Source organism: Diabrotica undecimpunctata, chromosome 5 (assembly GCF_040954645.1).
Source record: "Diabrotica undecimpunctata isolate CICGRU chromosome 5, icDiaUnde3, whole genome shotgun sequence".
In the NCBI taxonomy this organism is placed as follows: domain Eukaryota; kingdom Metazoa; phylum Arthropoda; class Insecta; order Coleoptera; family Chrysomelidae; genus Diabrotica; species Diabrotica undecimpunctata.
In genome coordinates, this window is record NC_092807.1 from 140,779,982 (window position 1) to 140,801,996 (window position 22,015).

A 22,015-nucleotide genomic window follows, 5' to 3' on the forward strand; every position below is an offset into this window, starting at 1 on the left:
AGTTTGCATCTACGCGGCTCTTTACTGATCACTATACATTTAGTTTTTTCTACTGATATTCTCATATTAAGTTTGTTTGCTGTGATATTGAAGGTGTGGAGCTGCCTTTGTAGGTAATCTTCGTTATCAGCCATTAGTACTGCATCATCCAGCCATTTGATTCATCACCATATTGAATAACAATGGGCTGAGTGAGTCTCCTTGGCGGATTCCTCCTTTTAGTTCTATGCAGTCTGTGTCCCCTGTTGGAATTAAAAACTCTGGTCTTGTTGTTCTTGTTAATTTCATTAATTGTCCTTATTATCTGATGGTCTATTTGTTCAGCTTGTAATAAATTTAAGATGTCATTTCGCTTCACCCTGTCAAAAGCACTTTTTAAACATAAAACTTTTTTATGTTAAGTCTAAGTGGTATGTAATTTTTTATATAATTAAGCAAAAGGGTACATATATCGTTAGGGCCTTTTATATCGTTATCGGACATATATCGTTAGGGCGTTTTTGGCATGTCCTTCGTGAGACATATAGAAAAAATAATTTTCGGTTTTAAGATTATGTATGCAAAATACATTAACCGTTAGTTGGGTATTATAGAAGACTTCTTTATAGGTATATGTGGTATATGAACATTTTTCATATAGTCAAATGCGAGCCCTAGTACGTCGTTCCTATCGTGACACTCTTTGAATAGTATCCTTTAAATTCGTATAAAACTGTTGGCCCTTTTTTTTTGTATACTTACAATTCTGCAACAGCCACTTTTTTTAAAGCATCTCCCAGAGAGGGTCTTTTGATTTTTAAATTCAACTTTATATATTTTACGCATATGTCTATTTGAGGACGGCCAAATTTCAAAGTAAAGTTTTCTCGAAAAAATGTTTAATAATAGCTGTATTTAATTTTTGTTTTGTGATACTTGGATCTAAACATTTTGTACTTACATAATTTTTATATTAAGATTACTATCTACATATTTATATTTTTTCCCGAATAGTGACTTTCTTTACTGGATAGCTTTGAATGTGCTGACAAATTAATTTGTTTTGCTCTTCTGGTATTGTCCGTTTAATATTTTTGCCACGTTTATCTCTAGGAATCAGATTATTTTTATTCAATGATTTTATTTGCTTTATTCTTTTTTCAGATACAGAATGCAAATTTAAGAAAGCCCTACAACACACTTTTACTTTCAGATCTACAGCGCGAATAAAATGATCGAAAAACACTTCCCTTAATTTACTGTTTTCATTTTTCTGGCTTCTTCGTTTGCTACATTTTTCTGATGTATCAGGCCTTGGAGATATATATTCTGTTCTGACTATAACTTTATTTAACTTACTTGCAAGCACCTCCGATTCACCTGGCAGCAACCATCATGTCTTTATAATCTGTATACGTAGTACCACTGACTCAAGCTTTTTTGATTAAATTTCTTTGATAATTATGATCATTTCTCACACCTCACCGTCTTTTTCTAAGATTATCTGATTGAGGTTGCTCCCCTTCACGTTCAGTGCTTCTATTTTCGTCCGAACTAGAGATATTGCCAGAAAAATGTGATTATATTACTCTTAACTGCACACAGTATCGAAGCCAGTAAGTCACTGAAAATATTTCGCCACACGAGGCTTGCATTTTAAACCAAAACAGAGCGCAAGGTCAAATACAGCATGACACAAATTTAAATATTTTTTTCTTAAAGGGACTAAGTTAGTTTACTTAGGTCCTTTCTGCGCCAAAGCAGTAAGGCATAATTGAATTTAGTTCATTTCTACACCAAACGGTAGGTTTTGGGCCAATAATTAATTTCGCATCTTAAAAGAAAAATATGGAGAAGATGGACCAAGAAAATTTTAGAATGGAGACCTAGACACGATGCTTATCGTAATCGAGAACGTCCTCCAACAAGGTGGTCAGACGACATCAAGCGCATCGAACGGAATTATATACGGGAGGCCTATGTTCAGCCGTGGCTAATGATAAGGATGATAAATTATTTTATATAAGTAATCTTAAGATTTATTTGATGTGGATCAGTGCGATTAATGTTTATGCAGAAACAAACTCAAATATCGTATCGCTTTAACCACTTTAAAAATTTTTGTTTAGTAAATTCATTGTTTTATATTTAACTTGCAAAGATATTGGGTAAATTTTATGTTCCTTATCTTACTTAAAATTTGTTGGTTTTAGAATATTCTGTATTACTAGTAAGCTTTCATCTTCAACGACACATGGGAAATTTTTTAATTCAAGTATATGGCCCGTGCGTACTCCTTGTGGTCCTCTCTTGGGTATCATTTTGGTTGAACAGAGAAGCTACAGCAGACAGAGTATCGCTTGGTACGTATTTAGTTAAAATAGTAAATGCTTAAAATAAAATTGATATTAATATTTGGTTCTAAATACAAAATATTTGTTTCTTTTAACCGCTAAAAATACGTCGTATATAAGTTAGACGGGTTAGACGAAAAAAAGGCCTAACTTTGCATGGCCATCTACCCCAAATTGTAAAGGAGAACTTGGAGGAAGGATTGTTTTGCTCAATATCTTCATCACTTTCAACTTTTCGACAAAAATACTAAAGAACTAAAAGTGTTGCAAATCCGCTTTCCCATAACTCTGTGTCAAATTTCAAATTCTGCAATTTTTTTCGTGTGGTCAATATTTTATAAGTTAAATGGGAAAATAGTAACTAAGTATTGAATTATTTCGTTTATTATAAACTTTACAACATAAATGTACAGCTGGTTCCTAAAAAACTGATAGGACTGTTAAAGCGTATTTTGTAGAAAATTGAGAAGTATATTTTTAAGGATAAATACTTAATATTTATATATTGTTACTGTCACTGCCCAATCTTAAAATTTGTCAGATAACTTATTTTGTTTATTCTCAAAAAATGGCTCCACATGTTATCAAAGAACTAAAAGCAAGAATTGTAACGAAAGTAGAAGATGGTTGGTCACTATCTGCCGTAGCGAATCATTTTAACGTAAGCAGAACAACAATTTTTAATATTAATAAAAGATGGAGAGAACATTAAACTCTCGAAAAAAACCAAGGTTCTGGAAGACCAAAAATATCTACAGCTCATGAAGATCGTAAGCTTTTGGAGAGATTTGAAGAGAATCCTTTCGAAGATGCGAAGACTTTACGAATTATGTCACAGTTTCCGGGAAAAAAGACAACAACTTGTCGCAGAATTAAAGCATCGTGTCTTAGGTACCGAACTGCAGCAAAAAAACAAGCTCTTACACCACAATCAAGACTTATATTTGCTTTAAACCATCAGCTACAAAATCAAGATTTTTGGGACAGGGTAATATTTACAGATGAGAAAATTTTTCAATCTTCTAAATAGGGCAAAATTGGGGTGTATAAAATAGATAATAATAGATTTAATCCTCTATATGTTGATAGATATCGAGTAGCTGGTCATTTTAGCGCCAATGTATGGAAATGGATTTCATCTAGAGGAATGGGAATGGTATGGCGCATTGATGGCAGGTTTCTTTTGCAGACTTATCTGAATATTCTAGAAAACATCATGTTTCCCAGTGTAGAACAGTTGTATTCAGATAATAATTTTATCCTACAACAAGATAATTGTCCTGTTCACACTGAAAACATAATAAACCAATGGCTCCAGAATAACAGCATCAAAACCTTACCATGGCCCAGCTATAGAGTTATTAGTTATTATAAAACGGTTTAATTTTATACCTCAAAATGCCGAAGAGCTGTGGCACGGTATACAACAGGTTTGGCAAGAGCTCTCTGAAGAAGACAATTTCATAGTTCCTTTCACGCAGATGGTCCGAACACCATAAGCTGTTATTAATGCTGATGGAGATATTAAAAAATATTAATTTTATTTTTACATACCTAAATTTAGTATAGTTTTGGTCTTCCAGACCTTCGCTTTCTTTCGAGATTTTCTTGTTCCCTCCATTTTTTATTAATAGAAAAACTGTGGTTCCACTTATGTTAAAATGTTTTGTAGCCTTTGATAGTGCCCAGTTATCTTTTATTTGGTTACAATTCTTGCTTTAATATATTGTTGAGTTAAGTCGTTTGCTTTATTCCTTAATAATGATAAAAATAATAACAACAACCCTATTTAATGTGAAAACTATCATTTATATACTCTTTATAAAATGCAAGATGTCAAAATAATAGCAAAATTTAGACCTTAATAATTATTACAATTTATGAATTAACATATCGACGGCGGAAAAGCAGGATCTCGTGACTAACAAATTTGCATACAATGAGATATTTCGGTTTTCGGTTTAGAATAAGAAGCGGTATCTATTAATCAGGGGTTAAAGCTGGGAAAATTTCCGGAAGGCTTTAAATCACAGAAAACGGTACCTCGTAACTTTTACAAGCCATTTTGTTGATGCAGTACCTCATAATTGTCAGTTTAGCCATGCTAAAGTAAACACCTCGATTCTGTGCATTCTAATAATTGCATTTCTAAGTTTATTTGTCGCTATATATTGGCTTAGAACTTATAATATTTTGCAAGTAAGCATTATATTTTATAAGTAAGTAAAAACATTATCTTTGGGGGAATGGTCTGTGAGATCTTGGGCTATAAAGGCAGAAGAAGGTATGAGTTCCAGTACAGACTTAGAAGACCAAAACGCAAGGATATTTTTGAGGCGCACAGACATTTTTTAAAATTATTTTTAACCGAGCTAAATAAACTTCGATCCCACTATCTGGAATAAATATTTTAGTCATGCGTTGATGTGTGCAAGATTTACGAGAAACAGTGCAAAGAGGAAAATTATAAAGTACTTTCTCTAAAACTATTCAAGAACGTGGCAAACCAGATGAAATTTTCTTTGCTTCAGCCTCGCAAAGATCAATGCGATATTTGTTTTTTGTATAAAAATGGCAATTTCGAACAAGAAAATTAAGAAAAACATATTTCAAAGAAAAATTTAGCAAGATCTGAAAAAGAACAAGACAGGGAAAAAGCATTGAAAGGAGAATGCCATTTAATAACTATGGATGTTCAAGCAGTGAAGTTGTCGCCACAAATACCTGCAAGCGCACTTTATTATAAGACTAAATTGTGTTGTTACAACTTTACATTGTTTAACTTGGTAACGAAAAAAGTTGTTTGCTATTGTTTTAATAAGACAGAAGCTGGAGGCGAAGCTTCCACCTATTCCTCTTTTTTGGTAGAATATCTAGAGGGAGAATTTTTGGACAAAGATAAATTATCTATTATTATATATTCGGACGGCTTTACTGCCCAAAATAGAAATTCAATATTTTCTAATGCCCTACTCTACCTAGCTGACAAATATAAGGTATTATTTGTTTAAAAATTTCTTAAAAAGGGTCACACTCAGATGGAGTGTGACTCGGTTCATAGTGTAATAGAAACACGTTTGAAAAATAAAGATATATACTCACCAAGTGATAACCTAAAAAGCATACAAGAAGCTAGGCGAATTCAGGCATATGAAGCAAGAAATAGAAACTTTGACTTTTTCCGAAATTTTGAAAAGAAGAGTTTAATGAAGAATAAGTCTATAAGACCTTCAAGAACAAGTAATTCGAATTATCTAGTTTCTAGTAGTTACGGATATTCGTGCGATTCAGTACAAAGATGGTAAAATTTCATACAAAGTGGACTTTTGTGAAGAGTTTCAGGAAATATCAATCCGTCCTGATAAAGTTGACTTTAAATCTGTGATATTTCCTCCTCTATACATTTCCAGAAATCCAATAACGAAAACTAAATTTGATCACCTTTAGGCGAGAAAAAACTGTCTTTCACGTGACTGTTGGTATGTTTATGATTCATTACCTTATAATAACAAAGAAAAATAGTTAACTCTGTAACCTAGTTTTATGAAAAAATACAACTTCTTCCAGAATTTATTTGATACTTTTGAATTAAGACAACGTTAATATGTTATTATTATTTTTCTAATAAATGATTCAAAGACATAAAGTTCTTTCTCTTATTTTAAATGTGAGCATTACCTGGTAAGTGAAGTAAATTACTCTAAAAAATATTTGGTTGTTTTATTTTACTCAACAAAGGAAATCCAATTTCACAAAAAACATATTAAGATGCGCCCTAAATGAAAAATGATACGGTTTTTTTGGTCTCCTGTAAAATCATCATCTTGCCACTTACGAGTTCCTGCTTTTCCGCCGTCGATATGTAATCAATTGTTTGTTGTTGGTTTGTTTATTTTATTATTTGTCTGTCATACTAAATATAATATAATGTTAGACCAATCAAATACACTGCTCAAAATGATTAAATCTTACTAAGAGTCGTATCAGATTTTTTAGGAACTAGGTGTACATAAACAAAAAATGGAGTTAATTTTGTTTTATACAATTTTGATTTCTTAAATTTGTTGGATCCCATCAACATTTAAGGGCCTACGCCTATAACAAGCTTAACGAGACACAATTGATTAACGAACCTACGGCGCTGACGTCAATAGTAGCTGGCCATAAACAGGAACGAACCTGTCTTGTGAACAAAGGCTTAGTTTGTCGATCAACGCTCTTCGGAGTAGACGTATTGCAATCAAAATGAAGCAGTGTTTTGTGTGTGGAGAACCTACAACCAAAAATAATGTTGTTAGAGTAAACAAACGTGCTGTTAGAATAATAATATACGAACAACTAGGAAATATAGTAAAAGATAGTGACAAAACAGACTCATACATAACTAATAATAGAGGGAACAAACAGATTAACAAATGCTTTAAAGAAGACAATGGATAGATCAAATTAAACAAATAAACATTAATAAAAATCCCGGAAGATATTAAATGAATGATAAACGATAGAAGAATAAAAGATAAAAACGTCGTTAAAAGAGGTAAAAATGCATTCAAATATGAAGTAAAAACACCGTATTTTATTTATTTATTTATCGTATGGCATACAATAAGAACACATAATTAAAATTAATATAAAACTTTACATGGAGTATTACAAACGAACATCTAATGTATTATTAATATAATGTAAAACATTTTCGGTCGCATTCAGGAACTCATCGAAAACTCCAGGGAATCGCCTTCGGGGGCATTCTTCAACAATGTGACGGACGATCTGTCGTTGCGCACCACAGTCACACTCAGGAGTAAGGGCTTTTCCCCATCAATATAAGTTGTCAGCACATCTACAGCTACTTGTTCTTATTCTGTTTAGCGTTGTCCATGTATTGCGGATCAGTTCAAAGCCTTTCGGTTTCTGATCGATACAGGCCATTTGGTGTGCTTCCTGTGGTGAGTCTCTCTCCCACTGTCTTCTCCAGGCGTTGGTGAGGTTGAAATGTTCCTGATGTAAGGAGTTGGCTCTTAGCAATGGAGGATATCTGGAGCGCAGTCTGTTTATTTCGATATCAAGCTTATCATGGTGGATGGGTAGCTGATGGTTAGCCTCGATTTTTTGATATTCTCTGAAAATGGAATGACTTCTTCGCAGTTTTGGCGGTGCAATGTGACTCAGAATGGGAAGCCAATAGTTCCGTGTGGGTCTAATTGTACCTGATATCATTCGCATTGTCTGGTTTAATTGGGTGTCAATAATCTTCGTGTGTTTGCTATTGAGCCATATCGGGGAAGCATATTCAGTCACCGAGTATACAAGTCCGAGAGCGGATGATCTGAGTACGAATCTGTAGTGCCACATAACTTTTGGACGATATTATTTCTCGTTTTCAGTTTTGCTGCCGTTCGTTGTAGGTGTTCTTTAAAACTTAATGTTCTGTCCAGAGTCACTCCAAGACATTTTGGTGTTGAGTTACGAGTGAGCAGTCTGTTTTCAAAGTTAACGGAGAGTTTTTTGTTGGCTTGGGCATTATTCAGATGGAAACAGCACACTTCGGTTTTCGTTGCATTGGGCCGTAGCCTCCATTTGCGAGAGTATCCTCCCATAAAGTCAAGGTCATCCGTTAGTATTTTTCTGTAATATCCATGTTATTATGTCTTGCTGCAATGGCACAGTCGTCAGCGTAGCTAAATTTCTGCGAAGTTGTCCTAGGTAGGTCCGCGATGTATAAATTAAACAGTAAGGGTGCCAAAACAGATTCATGTGGCAGTTCATTGCTGAGTTTTATTTGGACACTTTTAAAATTGCCCATTGTGACTTGAAAAGGTCTGTCAGTGAGCATACTATCAATGAGTTTAGTTACCTTTTGACACGAGATGGCACGGATGCATGAATTCTTTCTCTGGCGAGAATTTGTTCTTCGTTTTCTGCATGGGTTTCCTGAATTGCGACCACGTCGATATTATTTTCAATGAGTACCTTTTCAATGTACTCGCATTTACTTCTACTAATACCTTCTATATTTAAATGGTAGATTCGGATGCTTGGTCTGAGTCCTTTTGTCGCTTGGTCCTGAGAAGGTCGATTTAAATTGTTGGTTGGAGGCATATCTTATATTCGTGATGTCAGGAGATTTAGAGATTCTAGATTGTCTCGCTCCTTATTGCGCTAGGCAGCCAGACAAAAAAAAAAACAGTTTTATGGCATTATTATTTAGTAGATCAAATTTAAATTACTTACTGCTTAAAATACATGTCATTTTTAAAAAATATAAAATTACAATATTTCTTAAGCATTTAGAAAAATGTTACTCCTTAGTTAATTTATATTTTTTTATAGGTATAACTACAGTTCTTACAATGACCTTTTTAGGTTTGGAAGCAAGGACGAACTTACCCAAAGTTCCTTATCCAACTGCATTGGATTTTTTTGTGTTTCTGTCATTTGCTTTTATTTTTGCAACAATTATACAAGTAAGTTTTTGATATTATCTAATATTTTTTTATTAATTTACACCAATAAGGTGCTTACTAACTCAAGACAATCTCACCAGTATTTCTTAGGCTATATTAATTAATTACGCAAACATTAACGTCTACCATCACTGGCACTATACTCTGATTTTGACTTTTTGCTTAACTACCTTGAAGTGCTTCTTCCCCTCGAGTCTTCTAACCAGATCCGCGTTTTTAAGGAACTGGATAGGCTACATTTTCTAATGACAAATTGTTGTCAATGGTGTTGTTAATAGTGTCCATTTCTAGACGCGTTGACAATACTCCTTAGCATTTTATTTTGGAATCCCTGGAATGCTGAAATGATATTTAAATAAATTACTCTTACGTGCACAGTCGCATACGATTTTTCTCTCACTTTGTCTGGCTTTTATAAATATTCAAATATTATTAATTATAATATATTATATTGTTTAAGTAAATATTTATTTGTAGTTTGCAGTCGTTCATTATTTTACTAAGTATGGTTCTGGAGAATGCTATTTCAGCTTCAGTTCTGATTCAAGCAGTGAGGAGGAAGATTGCAATACTTCGTATGTGCAACCAAAGGTAAGCTATAATAATACGATTTTCAAAGGAAAAGCAATCCACAGTAAAATAATACAAACAATAAAAATTATAATTTGTTTCAGAAACTGACTTATTGGTCTATTTATTAAATTGTGCATAATATAAAAAATAAAAATTCCTCCATATGTCAATTACAGCAGCTCTGATTGTTTTACGCATATGAAATTCTTAATCTTAGTCTTTTTCATACCACACAGACCAATATCGTTACTACCAATTATTTCCCAATTATTCGAGAGATATTGCTAGTAAGAATGCAACCTATACTTGACCACAAAGAAACTATTCCTTCCCACCAATTTGGATTCGCAATAAACACTCAACAATATACCAAATATATCGCATAACAAATATTATAGAGAGGTAAAGCTAAAAAAATATCTTCCCATCCGATATGTCTATTTAATACAGTCATGTTTGGAAGACAAAACTGTTAGAGTTAAACAGGAAGGTTGATATTCAGAACTTCTCCTCTATCCTTTATCCTTCGTAAGGATGTGGTGACGTTATGGTATTTGACGAATGGTTGCTATCCATTCTTCTCTCTCTTGGGCGCAGTGTGGTGCTCTCAGACAGAAAGTAACCGGTAGCGCACTTTATTTGGTCTGACCATCGGAGTGGCGATCTTCCTCGGGTTCTTTTACCATCTACCTTGCCTTTAACCACCAACCTCTCCATGCCTTCCATTCGTCTGGTTATGTGTCCAAAGTACCTCAATATATTTTGGTTAATGATTGTGGTAAGCCTAGTATTGATGTCGAGTTCTGTCAATATTGAGACATTTTTGCGATGTGCTGTCCAGGGTATGCTCATCATTCTACGATATACCCACATTTCAAAGGCTTCACGTCGTGAGTCGGACTGTTTAATGGCCTAAGTTTCTGACGCATAGGTAGCGATAGGAAAGGTAAGTGTCCATACTAGGCGCAGTTTCGTATTCCTAGTTATGTCCGTATCTTTTCAGATTTTAGTAAGTTTGACCGTTGCTGATCTGGCCATTGTAAGCCGTCGACGTATCTCTTCTTCGCATCCACCATTGTTTGTGATAACAGAACCTAAGTAATTGAAACGGCTTAGCACTTCAAACCCCGCTACGTTTCGTATTTCCGGCTGATTAATTCTAATTCGATCGATTATGTGGTATATGATAAGTCTATATTCACGACTAATAGTATCTAGTCTGTTCATGATGTATTCAAGGTCATTTGTTGATGATGCTAGTACTAAAGTGCCGTCAGCATAGCAGAGATTGCTGATTTTTCGGCCTCCGACTGATATTCCTCCTTGCCATCCGTCGAATACAATGCGCATGATGTGTTCGCTATATATATTGAATAACGTGGTTGAGATAATACATCCTTGACGAACACCGGCTTTTAATTTAAAATTATCGGAGTATATGTTGTTGACTCTTACGTTTGCTGTGTTGTTGATATACAGTTGTTTCAGTAGGTATATTAGATGTTCGAGGGTACACATTTCTCTCAGTATTCCCCACATGTTATGCCACTTTACATTATCGAACGCTTTCGAGTAGTCGACGAAGCACAAATATGTTTCTAGATTAAATTCTCCAGATTTTTCTATAATTTGTCTGAGATTGAGAATTTGTTCTCGTCTGCCTCTTCCACGGACACATCCACATTGTTCTTATGGGATCTGTGGTAGAAGTATTGATTTTAATCTCTCGTTAATTATAGTTAGCAGAACTTTACTTGCGCGGGAGATCAGGGCTATAGTGCGGTAGTTATTACAGTCAGTTGGTGATTGACCACGACCAATTAAAGCAGGAATTTGACTGGGCAGTGTTCTGGGACTCATACTGATACTGACTCATTTATTTTATAGCTATGATATTCCTGTTACAGACAATATTGTAACCTCGGAAACCTTTTTTGGATGGTGCTAGAAAGGTCACCAATGGAGACACTGCGGACGGCAGCCAGATGGTTGGTGGAGAGCGAGTCGTGGGTTCGAAACTAGCTTTTGGAACCGGGAATGGGCCCAACGGACGAAATAAGTAAAGGTAGAGCAGAATAAGAGATATTAGAAAAGATATAGAAATAAACAAAAAGATAGACGGGTAAAATTACCAAAAATAAGATAAGATAGAAACAGGGCGCCACTTAACTTTTTGGATTCAAGCAGAAACTTAAGAAACCTTAGAAACGAAAAAGAGATAAGGAAAGATATTTAGGTTCTGAGAACAATCCAAGAAAAGATATCAACAGTCAATTATTAAATAAATTTGGTCAACACTCTACATAAACAAATAATAAATATATTAGGTGGACTCCGTTCACCTACTTACCTACGAAACTTAATCAGCCTGATCTTATTATCTTAATAATAAAAAAACATTCAGAGGTATTGTTATATCAGGAAACTTATTAGAAGTCGAGAAATAAAATTCATTGATAAAACAAACAATATATTCAACACCACTATGATATAGGCAGCTGAATTTACACACATGTAAAAAAATGCACCATCAATTATTAAATGGTGGTATACATATAACAATAGACAGTATTATAATTAGAAAATACCTTTACAATTACAATAATATAATAAAATCATGCACAGTTTCATGCTCACAGCGAAGAGAGTCTGATAGTATTTAATAGTATTCAACTAAAGCTGATATAAATCTCTCTTTGCTGTTTATGGGCTTATCTCGAGATAACGGGTTAAAAATATATAACAATTATAGCAAATAATAAAATGATTAAATTTAAATCCTAAAGAATACAAAAAAGTTTCAAGAATTCTGTATTATAAAAATTAAACCAACCCGCACTTGGTATTAAGATATCTGTTTCGCACTGTTATTTAATGATTAACTGAGAATTAAATGTTCGCAATTTAGAAGTTCTTAATGTCTGATTGAAAGTTCGTATGAAAATATTAAATGTTCCTTGATTGAATGCTAACTCACTAGTTAACCTTAACCACAGGAGAAGAAATAGTCGACGGAGATTCGCCCAGATAGTTGAATATAATATGATTATGACAACTTACGATAAACCTTGATGACTGCTGTACTCTTCACTGAAGCTATTACAATACTTTACTTGCATTAAACACTGAAATTAATTAAATTAAAGGTAGTTTATTCCAATCTTTAATCTAATATGGTATTAGATTAAGAAACTAAAACATTTAAGTGTATACACATTTAAAGAAAAAAATTCACAGAGACGGTAAGATAACACAGAGACGGTAATATAAGCAAGAGCCTTTACTCAAAGATCGCCCTGCCAGAAGTGGTCTTCTTCCTCTCAAAATTTACCAAACTACCCAAAAAAAAAGGTGGCATATCCACCACTTAAAAATGACAGGCCAGCCGGTATCCATTTCTAAGAAGATAAAAGGTTTGAACGAATATCGAAAATAACGGGACCCTTCTAGTTAGGACGTGATGAAAGATAAATCCATTTGGATTATTTTCTCTCAGAAAAATACTATAAAATACGTTTTACGACTTTGTTTACCAAAGTTTAAACAGAACAGAAAGTCTTTTGATAAGTAGATTCTTCCGTAATCTGAGAAGTCGGTAGGTTCCAATAAAATTTTCTAATGGTAAACGATCCCACCCCCATAGCTATTTGCGAATACGGCCATGGGCATCTCAACAACAGGGGTAAAGGTATTAAAAATTATTTAATATTTTAATTATAAAAAAAATTACAATATTAAACTGGCCACATTTGCAGACGACACTGTAATACTAGCATTCGAGGTAAAACATTCGAGGAAACAACTAGACACCTCCAAAATGCAGTGGACAAAACAAACACTTGGAATAATATATGGCTTATAAAAATTAATGAAGAACATTAATAAAACAGTTACCTAGGGCTACATTTGGATTGCAAACCAAAGTGGCAGAAAGAAAACTGAAGAACTAAAACTGAAATGCAAGAATTTGTATTGGTTATTAGATAGAAGCTCACAACTTATAATCAAGAACAAGGTTTACAAACAAATGCTCAAACCAAAGTGGTCCTTTGGTTTACAGTTATGGGGCTGTACCAGTGAGAATACCTACTCTGCCTTTAAAGTTTCCAAAACCGAATACTAAGAAACATAGTCAACGTTCGGAGGTATATCCGCAACAAAGACCTACATCGGGAACTTCGCATAGCAACATTTAAGGAAGAAATAAAGAAGATTGCCAACGGTCACGAAAACTGATTCCACAATAATACAAACAGGGAAGTGTTAGAACTGTCATATAATCAAGACCTACTCCGCAGGCTCAAACGTACCAAGCCTTTTCAGCTTAGGATTGGGTGCATTGTTAATTTAATACGATATAAAAATAATAATATTCTTCAATTTCTTGGAACTTATGCTCTCTATTCTTACTCCTTTTTCTTACAATTTTTTTAGCATTTCTTCTGGCTTTATTAAATTTGATTTGATTTTATTTAATTGGGTTTTCTAGGTATTTTTGTCTTGTTCTATTTGTTTCGTCCAGATTTCTTTTACAACCAGCCTGAAACCATTCCTTCTCCCTCATTTTCTTTCCTTTTCCTATTCTCATAGCTTCTTTAATTAATCTCCTCTCCATGTTAAATATCCTACATATTTTCATTCTGAAGTATCTGTGTCGTTAGATCTAGCTGAAAGTTATCTACATTTTTTCGTTCTTGAGTTTGGTGACGTCATACTCTTTGTATCTCTTTGCTCTCTGATATTTGGGATCTTCTCTTTTAATTTCGTAATAATAAGTATAGAATCAGCGTCTGCATTCACACCTTTATAACAACTCACACCCCTTATTAGTTTTGCATTCTTGTTTTCTGGGTAGATTATATTATAATAAAATGTCTCTTCTTTTTCACTTATTAAATTTAAAATCAATAAAATACTTTATCTCATATTTTCGAACACTTTTTTCAATTTTGTCTTTTTTCAACTGACAATAATTTGATTTTACAGTTCCGGAACCACACTTAAAGCAAAACGAGGGAAGTATAATTCAAATGATTTATTTCTTGTTTAGCTAACTTTGGCTGCTGTAAGAATTATGTATCGTTAATACAAAGAATTACGCCTATAAATACGTAAATTTAATTAGTTGTTTCGAAATTTACGTATTTTATTATTAAAAACTATTATTAAAAAATATGAAAGAATTGAAAATCTATGGAAATTGTATTAAAACCTAACATTATTGCTCAGTAGAGAATCTAGTGCAATAACAAAAAAAAAACACAGTAAAATCCGCGAAGTACACGTCTATCTAGAGACAAAATTACTGATTTAGGTTCAATCTTAATATTTTGAGCCCAGGAAAGTACAGTTAAAATCTTTGCAATTAATAATGAAACACGCTGTATACGTTGTTCCATATACGTATATGTTGCTCCAAGATCCATAATGATTATTTTTATTTGAAAATTGGGATATGTCAATTGGACCTACAATATGTACTATCAATCATTAAACTTTATACTACATACATAACTGTAAACATAAGGCAAATATGAAACTAGGCAACCGGTGTATGTTATGCAACCGGGATATGTAATAGCCCCACAAAAAATCTAAGGGTACAAGAGACCTTACCCCTATTATGTGGGGGTACGCCATCTTGTTGCCATACCATAACTCCCCTTTTGGGTAAAGGAATATTCTCCAGTACAAAAGGTAGCAACAAGAAAATTCAGATATCTCTGACCATTTAAATATTTTTCAAAAAAAAAAATAAACCTATTAAACGCCCATTAAATAACCCACACCAAACATTAATTTCCCATCTAGTTTGAAAGCTAGTTTCCCTTAACCAGTGAGGATTTTACATTCACCGGTAATGGGAGTTAAGACGATTTACAATCCCATTATTATGAATACGAGCTTCATCACTCCATGAAATTCTAGTTAAAAAGACGTAAGTGTCTTGCATTATCACTTGCGTTATGGCTATGAAGAATAGTCTTTGATCCAAATCGGTGGGATGCAATTCATGAACCAAACACAGTTTAAATTGATGGTAATGGTGGTTTTTTAAAAACCTTTGTAGATACTCCAGTTTACTAAAATTAATTGCAGACAACGAAAGTAAAAGCCTTGACTTAAGTAATAACAGCACTATTCAATAAGATATATGATACAGGTAAAATACCATCAGACTGGCTAAAATCAATATTCGTAACATTACCAAAAAAAAAATCCAATGCCTCACACTGCGATGACTATCGAATATTAAGCATGATGTCTCATGTCCTTAACACTTTTCTTATAATCATTCATACACGAATTTAAAAGAAGTGTGAGTTTCAGATAAGTGACACTCAATTCGGATTTTGAAATGGACTGGGAACACGAGAAGCTCTTTTTGCCTTAAATGTGTTAACACAAAGATGCAGAGACATGAATGTAGATGTATATGCATGTTTTATTGATTATCGAGAAGCGTTTGACTGAGTTAACCATCAAAAGATGATCGACATTCTGAGAACAACTAGAATTAAAGAACAAGACTTGCGAATTATCTCAGAACTATATTGACACCAAACGGCAACAATTGAAATAGAGCACACAACATCCGAAGATATACGAATCCTACGAGGAGTGCGACAAAGTTGCGTCTAATCACCACTATTATTTAATATGTATTCGGAATCTATATTCAGAAAAGCATTAGACGAGGTTCAAGGTGGATTCAAGATTAACGGAACCAGCATAGACAACATCAGGTACGCTGATGATACCGTCTTAATAGCAAGCAACGCACAAGAACTACAAAATATAATAAATGCCACAGTTCCTCATAGCGAAATGTTCGGAAATATCTAAATGTTTCCTAAAGTAAAATTCCAGTATAGATACCAACAAACCTACATTTGTACAAGGGACGAATAATAGAACAGGTAACTTCAATAAAATATCTGGGAGCAAATATCAACAGCCAGTGTAACTCAAAAAAGAAATTTTGTCAAGAATCGAACAAGTGAGAAAAACACTCATGAACATGAAAATTTTTTTTACAAGATCAGACCTTAGTCTAAAGCTCAAAATTCGAATGATCAGATGTTACGTTTTCTCTGTTTTGCTATGGCTGTGAAAGTTGGATAATGGACTCTGAAACAGAAAAAAGAATAGATGCCTTTGAAATGTATATATACAGACGGATGCTGATAATTCCATGGATACAAAAATTACTACTGGTGAGGTCCTTCGGTGCATGAGTAAACAAAAAGAATTACTCAGCATATTCAAAGAGAGAAAAATACAATACTTGGGGCATGTGTTGAGAGGTAAAAGATATGAATTCCTCCAAATCATATAGTAAGATAAAGTGCAGGGCAAGAGATCAGTTAGAAGACGCCAGAATTCGTAGCTGAAAGACCTGAGAAGATGGTTTGACCTCTCATCCACAGAAATCTTCCTGCAGCAATTTCCAAAGCTACAATTGCCATTTGGATCGCCAACCTTCGAAAGGAGACGGCGCAATAAGAAGAAGATGCTAAAACATTCACCACGTTTAGTTCGGTCTGAATTTGTTTGACATGATCTCTATATTTACCGTTCGAACATGAACCTTACGGCTTCTTCTCCTCTTGAGTATTCTCCTCCTCTTAATTGATAGTACTGTAGATTCAAATGACATTTTCCAATTTTCAAATAAAAATATTCATTAGTTCCTGAATTGTAAACTGTTAAAAACACCTTGGAACAAGCATACAAGTTTTTGTTCATTTCCTATAAGTAGATTGTGTTTTTAGTCATTTTGATATTGTAATCTGCTTCAAAGTTATGAATTATTGAACAGGGAATTGCGTTTTCTTGCACGTTTCTTTTTTAATGTTGATCATAAATAAAAAACAATATTTTGCAGTTATTAAAAAAAATCAAACTCTGCAAGGAATTGTTATATACTCTCATTTTTAGGCTTCAAAATCAGTCGCCAAGAGCGTTCACGAATGTTCCAAACCGAATCCTCGATTTGATGAAATCATTCAATTGACCGATGACTTACTTCCATCTACATCCACAAAACCGCCCAATAAGCCACCAGCACGAAGATTGAGTCATCAAGCTCCACCAACAGCGAAACGCCGATTTAGCGTAGCGAGTCGAAGAGTATCCACTCAGAGCAGTAAAGGTTATAGAAAGAAAAAAAGATCACCAAGATTTAACTCTGTTTCTAAAATTGATCGAGTGTCAAGAATATTGTTTCCATTTTTATTCATAGCTATTAATATGTTTTATTGGTACTCATATCTTTAAACTAAAGTTTAAATTTTGTAGTAATTACTTTTTAAATAAAAAATGGTCGTTTGTGTATTTTTTACTGTATTATTTTAGCTTGAATTTAACTTACGTATTGTTTATCTAAGTAAAGTAGTAAAACACACACAGCTGTATGAGTGACTATCTCAAGTGATCTATCTTTGGTATGTGATTACACTTTATAGCCTTTAACGGAATAAGTTGAAGAGAGGAGAACTGTTTGTCTCAAGTTAGCCATTCAGAATTGTCTGCATTTTTTAATTTGTTGATTTCCATAGATTCTAATAAAAATAGCTTAAGGCCTTTATTTTTAATGTGAAGAATTTGAAATTCGTCATTAAAAGAATGATTATTGTCTAGAAAGTAAAGTGCGTACGTAGAGTCTGTTTTTCTATTATTGAAAACCCTTTTATGTTCTGATATACGTTTGATAAAAGTTCTACCAGTTTGACCGATGTAAGTTTTTGGGCAGTCGCCACATTTAAGTTTGTATGCATCGCTGTGTAATTGGTTTTTCTTTTGGCTCTTGTTGTTCTTAATATATTTGCCTAATTTGTTATTTGTTCTAAAAGCTGGTGTTGCTTTCTTTTTTATGTGTCATGTGTCGACAAAAAATAGCTAAACACCAACAGCACCCTTACTAGAAAGAGCGTATTTCGTGGCGCTAGTTTTTTTACAGAAGCGCCTTGGTAAGGCGAGGTAAACAGTTGGAAATGTCCATTTAGGCGAAGGGAAGGGTCCGTTATACAACATGTACGTTTTACATTCATGTAACTTTCAATTAGCGGTTTATGTATTTCTATTACATGATTTTTGAAGCAACGCTTCTATACTGGCGTTGTATTACTTTTTCTCTATAGATGTTGTTCTCTAAATGTTGGAGCAGCGGCACGGTTAGCGTCACTTAATAGCGATCTTCACATTGATTCACTATTCTCCATCAATTCGTTTCTAGTCATTATATTAATAAATTACGTTGATGATGACCAGAACACTGTAGTTATCGAAACTGGTCCTCGCTTGCTAAATAAATAGATTGTGAGAAAGTCTGTAATTTATTTCTACTATATATAGTTTTACATCTTATTTTGTTTATATCATAATTAAACTTACTATCAAATGGTGGAGAGGGTAAACTTTATTACCAAACTTTCCAACATTTAAGAGAGGCGTAGTTAAACAGCTAATTGCTTCAAAATATTTATTAAGGACCACTGAAGCAATAAAACACTTAATATGTATGTTTCCTTCGATTTATTTATAGTGAACTTAAGGGCTGATTCAACATTGGTAATTATCGCAATTCTGATAATACTAAAAAGAGTTATACAAATATCATTAGCTTTACAGTGCTGGGAGGCAGTAACAGAGATACATATAATTGAGAGAAACAAACTCATATACGTTTAACACAAAACACCGGGTTTACAAGCGCATTTATCACTTACGCACCACGCACTTTTCGGGATCGACAACACACCCCAGCCCGTCTTTACTTTACTACTTTCATATTTTCTATGAGTAATTAATTTCATAGGATCTATCCTAGTGCATTCTGGTTTACTTTTAAGGAAGTTAATAAATTTCTGGTCTCTGTCATTTACAATATTGCATTTACACTTTTACACCACATAATATAGAAAGTCCTATAAATTTACATATTTCTGTCTTACTACACTATCATGGTACCCTTTTATTTTGTTCCATTTTAACGATCGTGGAAAAATGTTTAAAACTTTTTTTACAATTCAAGATGAAAGACAAAACAAAATTAAATTTGTAATGGCGTACCAACACCATTATTCATTCATTATCTTCACTTCAATTCTTCCACGGCACATGCGTCTCCCGCTATGTCATACCCCCACCTAGAGTGACTGTAGCGCCGCCGTCATTACGTACGAGTGGAATCGTCAAAAAAGACTTCCCGATGTCCTATCTCTCTTGCACTACTATTTTTTTTTATGTACTATGGAGGCAAATTAGCACTGACTAAGTTATATAACCCGGGGAGGAGGGAGTTTCTGATGTAGGGAGCCAGTCGCACACACGTTAGCACAATAGCTGACGATTTGCGGGTACAAGTTGATAAAATAACTATATTACGATTACAATATTATAAATAGGTTGTTTTTACAACAAATGGTATTTATTTATATTTTATTAATAATTCAATATTTAGTCTGACTTTGACGGGTCTGACAGAAGTAAACAACATTTACTTTGTTGATACGTTAGCAGGTGGCGCTAGGAGCAAACAATAATTTGTTTAAACAATAATAATGAGACCTAAAGAGGTCGAAATACGTATAAGCGGCTTGTCGCTGCCCTGTATCGAAACAAAAATCTAATACCGTCATTATGTTTTATTTCTGTACTCTGTTTGGAGTACCAGAAACTGAATTCACTACGAATTTTGACCATGACGAACGGCAGGTGGAATGCATATTTTGGATTCACTTGCCGAGTAGTTCATCAAACTGTTTGCTTTGCAAGTTGTAGAAGGCACAGTGGCAAAAATTTTAATTGTTTCGCCAGGTAGGAAATCGTATGATTTCTCTTGGTGTTATTAGATGGCGTTGTTACGTCTGTAAATAGTTATTTCGATAATAAAATCACTTTATTGAATTTTAAAAATATTACTTGATCTTTAAAAATACAGAAAACATAGTATGAAGGTAGGTAGATGTGCTTACTAGGTAGATAGGTATCTAGTAAACTAGTGCAGTAGTTAGAATTACTTGGAATTTTTAATTTTTGGCTATTTACCAATACAATAATTACAATACAATACAGTTTATTTCCGTTGCATCTTGCAATATTGTTTTTTAAAAGTTTTTCTTAACCTTGAATCTGATAATGAAGTAAAAGTGTCCCTATTAAAAAACCCTGATTATAAATTTTTCAAGAGCACTTCATGAACTTCACCTTTTCTGTTCTTCGTGCTCACTTGACACATATTTTAACCACTTATCGATTAGACAGAAGTTTTATTGAGGGAAAATAGGGAACAGGTTAAGTGTTAATTAATGAAAATCAAATTGAGCTTGAATTAAATTATTTAATGAAAGAAAAATTTGTAAGAACTATAAAACCTCATTGTTTCCTTTGTTCTCTTATTTGACTATAGGGCATTAACACGTTCGCTGCCGACTATATTTTCTAAATTAATGCCTCCGTGAGCCAATCATTCCTTTTTTTAAGTGCACCTATGAGCCACCATGTAACAAATGTGTTCGTCTCATCGGGACAACACGGCCCAGTGAACCGTACTAATGTTTCTGTGCGCTGTTGGTCCATCGCAGTAAACATAACCTAACATAAATAAACGAACGAGCATTGTGTATTGTTCTTGTTGATTGTTTTTCATTTCAATAAATTGAAAGAATAAATTGCTGTAGGTATTAAATAATGTGTAAAATACAATATTTTTACAACATATTGTGTAATTTTAGATGGCTCAACGTTCTAAACCTCTGTCAGAGCGTGAATTGCAAAACATTGCAAAATTTCTCTTGATATGCCAGGTTCGTTATTGTAAGAATCGACTGTAGCAAGGAATCGCAGTGTGAAAAGCAATCGTTCCATTGGTAAAATGGCTTGTGTATTTTTGGGACAATTTGGCATAATATAATAACCATTCTAACTCGGTGTTTTTGGCACTACGATTATTTATATTATTTCGTATGTGTAGATTGTCATTTTTTAATGCATTGAGTAGGTGCATGCAACCATATTCACTTCTTTTTTTCTTTTTTGTCCACAACACTATATAAGCCACAGCTGCTGCCGTCATTTCATTATCTTGTTCCATGTTTATCAACTGCAGTGGAAACGCTAAGGTGCTCTCTCTCAGTTAACAGAAACATTAACGATTTAAAAGTTCTGTCAGTGGAAACAAAAAGTTTAAAAATACCCCAACAAGAAAAAACACAAGACAACAAAAATGTTACCAAATGTTCTTCCGGTGGAAACGTAACTTTATGCTATTGCTTGTTTTTACAACTTGTAGAAAGTTCACTCATATTTATGTAGAGGAAAGTGGTAGACAAAGATACATGGCTCACAGTGAAATACCCAAAATTTATTTTTAAATTTGGCGCTCTCGTAAAGCGCGCTTGTGAAATCAGTTGCCCAGTAGAGTTGAATGTTGTTCTGAGTGTTCACGTGCTTGGAATAAGTTTTGCGAATAGCAATTGGATTTTATGTTTTATAAAGGTATGTAGTATGTAAGAGTCGTTGGCATGTATTTTTTATTTATTAACAGCCGATTTTAAACATTCTTACCATTAAAATGGCATTTTACCTATGTAATAATATAACCTAAAACACAATTTGTAAGATAATCACTCGCATAGC

General features: G+C 33.7%; 1 protein-coding gene across 2 annotated transcripts in view; it reads left to right on the plus strand.

Moving 5' to 3' along the window:
- Grd (gamma-aminobutyric acid type A receptor subunit Grd) overlaps positions 1–17,689 on the plus strand; it is a 46,543-nt gene extending 28,854 nt beyond the window's left edge. Inside the window, exons 7-10 of one of the 2 annotated variants that reach the window (XM_072531175.1) lie at positions 2,193–2,342; positions 8,667–8,800; positions 9,278–9,391; positions 17,315–17,689. In XM_072531175.1, coding sequence (XP_072387276.1) covers positions 2,193–2,342; positions 8,667–8,800; positions 9,278–9,391; positions 17,315–17,653 — 737 coding nt within the window. In that variant the 3' untranslated portion in view covers positions 17,654–17,689. The remainder of the gene's footprint in view (positions 1–2,192; positions 2,343–8,666; positions 8,801–9,277; positions 9,392–17,314) is intronic. The other variant, XM_072531176.1, reaches the window with a different exon arrangement.
- The last annotated feature ends 4,326 nt before the right edge of the window (positions 17,690–22,015 follow it).